Here is a 7,787-nt window from a genome sequence, read left to right as displayed (position 1 = left end):
TGCTAGAATCGGTTGTTAACATTCTAAGCAGTTTGGAGAACCAGTTGTTAGAAGAAATTACTGGCCTAATCCTGTAAGGAAGGCAGGAAGGAAACATTCTGGTGTTGCTTACAGAAACTGCCTCTCTGTTAACCCTTTTTACGTTCTTGGCAGGACTAGATTTCCTGTCTCTGGAACTTCTCTGGAGTTTTTCCCCCCTCCTTTGCTGGTACTTCGCTTGTGTGGAGTGACCATTTAAAGTTACAGTGGCACTGAAAAAAGTGACTTATAACCATTTTTCACACTTATGACTTGCAGCATCCCCACAATCATGAAAGGCCAGGCGAGGAGATGCGTGCCTCAATGTGAGTGATATATAACATGAATAACATGACTACCAAGCCACGTCCACCCTGTCACATGAACATCAAGCCATGCCCACCACCTAAGCCACGCCCACAGAACCGATTGTTAAAAAATTTGAATCCCACCCCTGCTTCCAACTCTGTTATTCTGTTATCTCATTCCCACATACCTTTTAGAAAAATAGTGGTGATATGTGTAAGATAGGGATAGGAAATGAAGACTGCAAAGTTTCTAATCAGTTTTCTGTTGATTCAATTGCATTTTAATTTAGCAGTGGGGAAAGGTCCTTAGTATGATGTGTAAATCCAGATTATCTTTCTTTGTCCTGTACCTGCAGTCATGCCCTTTGAATATTCTGTCTTGGGCATGATCTTTATTGTGCTAAATGTGTAATATTTATAGCGCCCTAAATATAATGTATTCTCTGTATTCTAGTCTTACTGGCTGAAGAAAACTCAAGTTTGCTAGCACTTATGGGAAGTGGTAGATTAGTAGAATTGATCTACTGGGTCTACTAATGCTTTGGGATCAAACAGTTTGTTTTGCTCCTTCTGCGCAGCAAAAGATTCCACCAAAAGGTAGCTACTTTAGAATCAATACGGAGTTTTGCCTCTGCTTCTTGCAACATTGCTCCAGGCTGGATTTCAAGCCAAAAACCTAATTCAGACCCTAAGTAAAAAGCCACACAAGCCACGTTTAAAGAGCATGTTTTGAAAAAGACAAAAGTCTTCGGAGAGGATCAGTGGTTGTTAGACTGTGGGGAAGATCAGGAGGGAAGGTAGCGTCGTCCCAATGAAAATGAATGCTCTGTAGCCACACTTGGTGTTAAGCCTATAATATAAATACAGAGGTGGAATTTTAACGTTCTCTGCAGTTTATTAGCAGCTGATAAAAGCTTTGTGGTTCCTGAACCCTGGGGGGAAAGCGGTGATTTTTCAGCACAATTTTTTAGAGATACACCTGCTATGCATTCTATAGACATCAAAACATGTCAAGTAGGAATATAACTACATGCAATCTATACAAAGCGCTCTTTGTGCACTGCACATGATGTTATTCATCTTTTATAACAGTCCTCTTATTTGCTCCCAAAGGTACTGTTTACCATGAAGTGCACCATGGAAAGTTTTTTTTAAAAAACAACAACAAAGGGCTCGTGCACAACCCCCTTTTCCTGTGAATTCCTCTTCTGTCAAGTTTCTCCCATCCCTGCTCTCAATGCTACAGCGGCATTTCAGCAGCCCCTTCTGGAGCAAAGGGCACCCACACTTCCCTTCACCTCCTTGCTGTTTGAGGCTCAGTCTATCCTCTCCCCAGGCACCCATTCCCACTCTTTTGCTAAAGGCTGGCTCTGTCCCCAGCCGGATAAAACCTCCCTCTGAGCACCAGAAGGCAGCCAGCCAATCACAGAGGGACAAAGGGCAGGACCAAGGCTGCCAGAATGACAAATGTCGAGGCTGGCACTTGGGAAGAGCCAGTTGATGAGCTGAGATCTCTTAAGGGAGAGAGTCCTCCTGTTCTGGCAACAGCAGCAGGTCCTGGTGACCAGAAAGTCTCAGAGGTCCTGGAGCTGATTGTCTTCTCCTGATTCTGGGCAGATTGCCAAGCACCCTGGAATGCAGCAAAGGCACAATTCATGAATTCCAGGCACTGCCGCTAGACTTCTGAACGACATCGTTTTTCCCCCGAATCTTGCCACTTGAGTGCTTCATGGCTTCCACTTACAGCCTCCAAGGAAGCTGGACTCCTCTAGCCGCACTGACCTTACTATGGACTTCTTTGGCTTGGGTTGAAGGAAAGCCAAGCTGTCCTTCCTGCAGGATGCCCCCACTGGAACCCAGTGCCGAGAAAGCCTTCCTGATCGAAGTAGCCAAGCAACAGATACTCCAGAAACTGAACCTGAGCGAGAGGCCCAACATCACCCACCCTGTACCACGCGTGGCGGTGGCCAACGCCCTACGGCGGCTACACATGGGCAAAGGCTGGACAGATGGGTCAGGACACTTCTCCAGCTGGGAAAAAACAGAGTCCGATGAGCAGGGGTACGAGATCATTAGTTTTGCAGAGACAGGTGAGTGCCTGCAGGTCTTCCAAATAAATGTGTTAGCCAAGGACCGAATACGTTAAACCAGAAAGCATAGATCCTTTATGTTTCTGTCCCTCTGCTCCATAATTTGCTACCTATGAAAGTGTGCTTGGAGAGGAAAGGCTGCAAATAACTCCTGAAACCTATCCCATGGTTTAGGTTAGAGCCTGACTATGTGCTGGAATGCATCAGTTGCAAAAAGAGAAAAGGTAACGTGTGTTTTTGGATCTACTGATCAAGGGGGACAAATTACACCTTTATCATCAGATCTAGCTTCCTGTGGCACCTCAGATCTACATAGAGATCACTTCCTCTCCCAAAGAACGGCATGTTTCTGGGGTCAGAAAGATGTATATTTGGCATCGTCGTAACTTTATCCAACCAGCTGAATCTTTAAGATCTTCAAGATTGGAAGTTTTCAAACTTTTTGAAGTCCTGGAACCTGTTCATTTTTTAAACATGAAATAAAATCCCAGTATCCCTGATCAAGGGATAAGGTTCTGGTGATTTTTTTAAAAAAAAGCTATATTCAAATGAATTTCTCTCCCCCACTCCCTTAGTCTTTCATCATGTTGAAATTCCCATTTACCTGTTCCAGTGCAGCCACTGGGTTATGGGATGTTAAACTATCATTGCAGGTTTTGCCATAGTGAGAAAAAAAACCACCAGATGACCAAGAACACTAGGAGGACAAAAGAATCAATTCTGTCACATCAAGGATTCCATCAAATTGACTTACTATCTTTTTTTAAAATGTTTGTTTCCTGCAGCTGTTGGTCCATTTTTCTTTGCTTAAAATGCAACCTGAGATGAAATAATGTGATGCAGCGGGTTAAAAAGGATAAAGTCAAAGGGTTGCTTTTTAAAAATTTATATAAATTTTATTCTCTTATAGCCAATAGGCAGATTTAAAAGACGCTTGCCTGTCATTCTCTCATCATCCATATAGAAAACAGGTAGCTGCAGGAATATTCTGCACAATCTTATTGGTTTACCGCTTCATTTAGTCGTCCATATTTCTGATTTCATCCTTTGGGTTTGGCCTAGTAAACCCCAAAACTCGAGGTTTTGGGGGAATTCCTTACACGTCACATAGAATGCAAGAACAGATTCAACCCCAACACTGCTGTGTTGAAGGGTGCTCAGACTTAATTCAAGTATATGCAATTACTTCATTCTATGATGATTTTTACATTAATGCCTGAGGGACTGTATGAAGAACAGGTTTAATATGTACATGACCATCTCATCCTGGGCAAGGTTTACTATTAAGCTTCTAAGCATATTATTATAAGGTTTACAATTGAGGAGCCATATTTTGTGATGTATAGACTAGTCACACCGAAGATATATCTAAAGTAGACAAAAGTATATATTTAATGCTGTTCCAAGAGCAAGTGAAATTATCTTTCTTTTTTGCATTCATTTGCATACATGCACATAATTTTAAACACCGAAATAAGCACTGTTGTGATTATGATTATTACTACTGCAATTGCTATTAGGGCTGCTTGCACTGAGTAGCTCAATTTCAAATTCAGAGCTAAAGAAGGAGCTGATCTTAAAAAAAAAAAAAGTGAGCGTTCCTTAGACGGTTCCATGGTTTCAATCCAACAAGCTGCATTGGTCATCCCCTCCTGGTGCCTTTTGAACTAGTTGGGATTCTTGGCCAGCATGGTTTTGAAGGCAGATTAATATACAATATATGAGGCTAAATGCAAATGTAGCAAATAAGGAAAGACCAAAAAACAAAACAAAACCCATTCACCCTTTTAAAAGAACTCAGGCTCTAGTTTGGGGCTGGCAGCTTAGAGACCGATACTGATTTTTGCCGTCACCGTTTTCTCCTCCACAGAGCCTTCCGGCCTCCTTCAGTTCCAGCTGACCCATACAAAAGGCCAAGCCATGCATGTCCTGAAGGCCCAGTTGTGGCTGCACCTTAAGGCGCATGAAAACATCACAATAAAGATCTACGTTGCAGGACAGTCACCACTGGCGCTGGGTGAGCAGCATCTGGGAAGCCAGGGGAGTGGCTGGCACACTTTTTCCCTCATGCCAGCTCTGCAGAACTTCTTCGAGCACGAAGACAAAACCTTGCGCTTGGAGTTGCACTGCGAAAGCTGCCACCCCAACATTATGTCTTTGATGGCTACCGGTAGCAACTCTCACCAGCCGTTCTTGGTGGTGAAGGCGAAGATAAAAGAATCCGGCCATCGAGTCACCAAACGCAGCCTGAGCTGTGACCAGAACTCAGATCTGTGCTGTCGGAAAGACTATTATGTAAATTTTCGGGACATTGGTTGGAATGACTGGATCTTCAAGCCAGAGGGCTATCAGATCAACTACTGCATGGGGGAATGCCCTATGCACCTGGCAGGTGTGCCTGGGGTGGCAGCGTCCTTCCACACGACTGTCTTCAATTTGGTCAAAGCCAACAACATCCCCATTTCAGGCCATTCCTGCTGCGTCCCCACACAGCGAAGGGCCCTTTCGCTGCTCTACTTTGACCCTAACAGCAACCTCATCAAGACAGACATTCCCGATATGGTTGTTGATGCTTGTGGTTGCAGCTAAAGATGGGGTGATAAGCAGGGAGAAAAACCAAATGGACGAAGAGTAAGAAATGAGTTGCCACTTCCCTTTGGACTCCCACGAACGTCAAAGAACTCTGAGCCAAATTGAAGGGGTGATATTATCAGGTGGACTCTTTTCAAAAGAGCAACAGTTTTGTTCTTTCAGAGAGAACAAGTTACACTAAGATGTAAACTAGTCTGTTTTCTTACCATTGTATACTGCGTAATGTAGTGCTATGCAGGGCTGCCAAGTCTTGGGACACTGTATTTGTCTTCCTCTCTGAAGTTGCTCCACATGGGTTGGATTTACTTGGGAACTCCTTCCCTGGATGGGCAAAAAAAGGAGACCAAGAAGAGCTGCCCAGATTCATAGCCAAAGGACTCTTAAACAGGTTTTGCCTTTTGTACTGTGTGTGTGATTTATTGTATTTCTCTTAATGTATCTATATTATTTTATTTTTTGGAATGACATTTGTAGCAAAGCAAGTTTCAATAAAAAAAATAATAATAATAACCATTCAGTGTATTCTGAGAAATGTGTGGCAGGCCTATAAATGGGTATCTTGAGTAAAAAAAATGGACTTCAAAAACACTCTCTTTTACGAGAATCCATCCTTAGAATTCAACCACAGCTCCACTTTTGTTCCCTTTCCTCCTCCTTGCGACTCACAAATCTATCCATCTCCCACCTCCTGCTGCACCACACTTTGTCACTAAGCCAGTTTCCCACTGTTTGTACATTTAGCAAAATTCCTGAATCTAAACTCTGAGCTTTTCTGTCACTCCACCATGAACTGTCACCATAATGAAAACCGTGATTGAGGTGGAAATTGGCCTATGCGCTATCACAAATTGCACTATCATAATTGCCTGTGCAGAGAGCTAGAAAGATCCAAGAAGAGGGGAAGGAAGGAAGGAGGGAGGGAGGGAGGGAGGGAGGGGGAGGGAGGGAAGGAAGGAAGGAAGGAAGGAAGGAAGGAAGGAAGGAAGGAAGGAAGGAAGGAAGGGAGGAAGGAAGGGAAGGGAAGAAGGAAGGAAGGAAGGAAGGAAGGAAGGAAGGAAGGGAAGGAAGGAAGGAAGGAAGGAAGGAAGGGAGGGAGGGAGGGAGGGAAGGAAGGAAGGAAGGAAGGAAGGGAAGGGAAGAAGGGAGGAAGGAAAGGAAGGAAGGAAGGAAGGAAGGAGGGATGGAGGGAGGAAGGAAGGAAGGAAGGAAGGAAGGAAGGAAGGAAGGAAGGAAGGAAAACTCTAAGCTACATCAACAAGTACAATGTTATTATACTATTCAGCAATCATCACACTGCACCTTGTCCTCCCATTTTAGGAAGCACACTGACAAACTAACTAGAGGAAAGCCAGCAAAATGATAAAGTTACTGGGAGGAAAAACTTATGAGTAACACAGTACAGACTAAAGCTGGGATTGAATGAGACATGATCATCATCTGAACAGTTATGTAGAAAACGGGCCAGAAGTGTTCAGAAGACAAAGCAAGATAAAGTGTGTTTAAGTTATCAGAAAGTTAATTTCAGTAGGGCATCAGGGAGAATTCTCCCGATGGTAAGAGCTGTTCAACAATAACAGTCTGGATGGATGGATGGATGGATGGACAGATGGCTGTTCTAGCTGTGGTAGTAGTGAATTCCTGAACTGGGCCAGGAGTTAAGACTACATGATCCTTAACATTCTTTCCCACCCTTAGCTTCTATGTTTTCATGAAAAAAAAAAAAACAGGACTAAAACAAACCTAGTTATGGAAAAGGTTGATTTAAAACATGAATGAGAACCATATTCTGCCAGTTGTGTTTTGCAACTTCCGGCCCAGATGAGCTTTCTGCTGCTTCAGCCAACACAAGGTTTGAAGCAACAAGACTTGAGTGAGGAGCATCATTTTGCCCACTCGTGCACCACTTTGCCTATTTCATAAATGTCAAAAGTGAGGAAAATGACCTGGATGAACATCTGCAAAAGCTGATTCCTAGGCAAAACAGGCTGGAGCAAGGGTGTCAAACTCAAGGCCTGCGGGGTACTTAAATCTGGCCCTTGGGGCTGGCCTGGAAATAGCAAAGGACTGGCCCGCAATGCCTCTGGGAGCCAAAACCGGGCATGGGGAGGCCACGTGTGGCCCCCCAGCACCCTGTTTTTGGCCTGGATGGCCTCCTTCAGCACTCTGCCAGCCAAAATGGGGCACAGGGGGGCCACATGAGGCCCCTCTGTGCCCCGTTTTGGCTGGCAGGGTGATGCAAGAGACTGTCCAGGCCAGGGGTGGGATCCAACAGGGTTAACTACCGGTTTGGGGATTTACGATGTGCTTCCCTGCACACGTGTGTAACTCTTCGTCATCTAGCTGCCTGGACAGCTGAGCAGCGCTGCGTGCAGGGAAGCAGCATTTGAAAAAGTACTTTTTTCCTGCTTTTTCAATCGCAGCTGTGCCTCGCGTGGCAGCTGAGGCTGCAAAAGCAGGAAATAAAGGTCAGGTAAGAGCCCGGGCAGTCATGTGGGCCAAAACAGCAGCAGACATAGAACCGGTTCTATGCCTGCTGCTCTTCAGAGCTACCAGTTCTACAGAGCCGGACAGAACCGGCAGAATCCCAGCCCTGGTCCAGGCCAAAAACAGAGTGCTGGAGGGCTCTTGCACTCCCCTACACCCTGTTTTAGCTGGCATGGTGCTGCAGGAGGTATCTGTCCTGTCTCCCCGCCCGCCCTCCATAGCCAGCCCTCGGTGGAGGACTACAATGCTGATCTGGCCCGCAAAGAAATCCAGTTTGACACCCCTGGGCAGGGGT

The 7,787-nt window shown here is 44.9% G+C and overlaps 1 protein-coding gene across 1 annotated transcript; it reads left to right on the top strand.

Annotated features, from left to right (window-relative positions):
- The first annotated feature begins 1,562 nt into the window (after positions 1 to 1,562).
- Positions 1,563 to 5,534, top strand: LOC113444868 (inhibin beta E chain). Its single transcript, XM_026713775.2, has 2 exons — positions 1,563 to 2,416; positions 4,287 to 5,534. The coding sequence occupies exons 1-2, from the start codon at positions 2,056 to 2,058 to the stop codon at positions 5,003 to 5,005; spliced, it is 1,080 nt and encodes a 359-aa protein (XP_026569560.1). The 5' UTR covers positions 1,563 to 2,055; the 3' UTR covers positions 5,006 to 5,534.
- Positions 5,535 to 7,787: the final 2,253 nt, after the last annotated feature.

Source organism: Pseudonaja textilis, chromosome 2 (assembly GCF_049901715.1).
Source record: "Pseudonaja textilis isolate UNSWEBS1 chromosome 2, rPseTex1.2, whole genome shotgun sequence".
Taxonomy (NCBI): Eukaryota; Metazoa; Chordata; class Lepidosauria; order Squamata; family Elapidae; genus Pseudonaja; species Pseudonaja textilis.
This window is presented reverse-complemented; position numbering and strand designations above follow the sequence as displayed.

Bases quoted from the DNA above. Each gene is read 5' to 3' on its own strand.
- LOC113444868 (XM_026713775.2), top strand. From the start codon at position 2,056: ATGGCTTCCACTTACAGCCTCCAAGGAAGCTGGACTCCTCTAGCCGCA. The intron at 2,417-4,286 runs GTGAGTGCCTGC...TCTCCTCCACAG, and splicing joins CATTAGTTTTGCAGAGACAG to AGCCTTCCGGCCTCCTTCAG.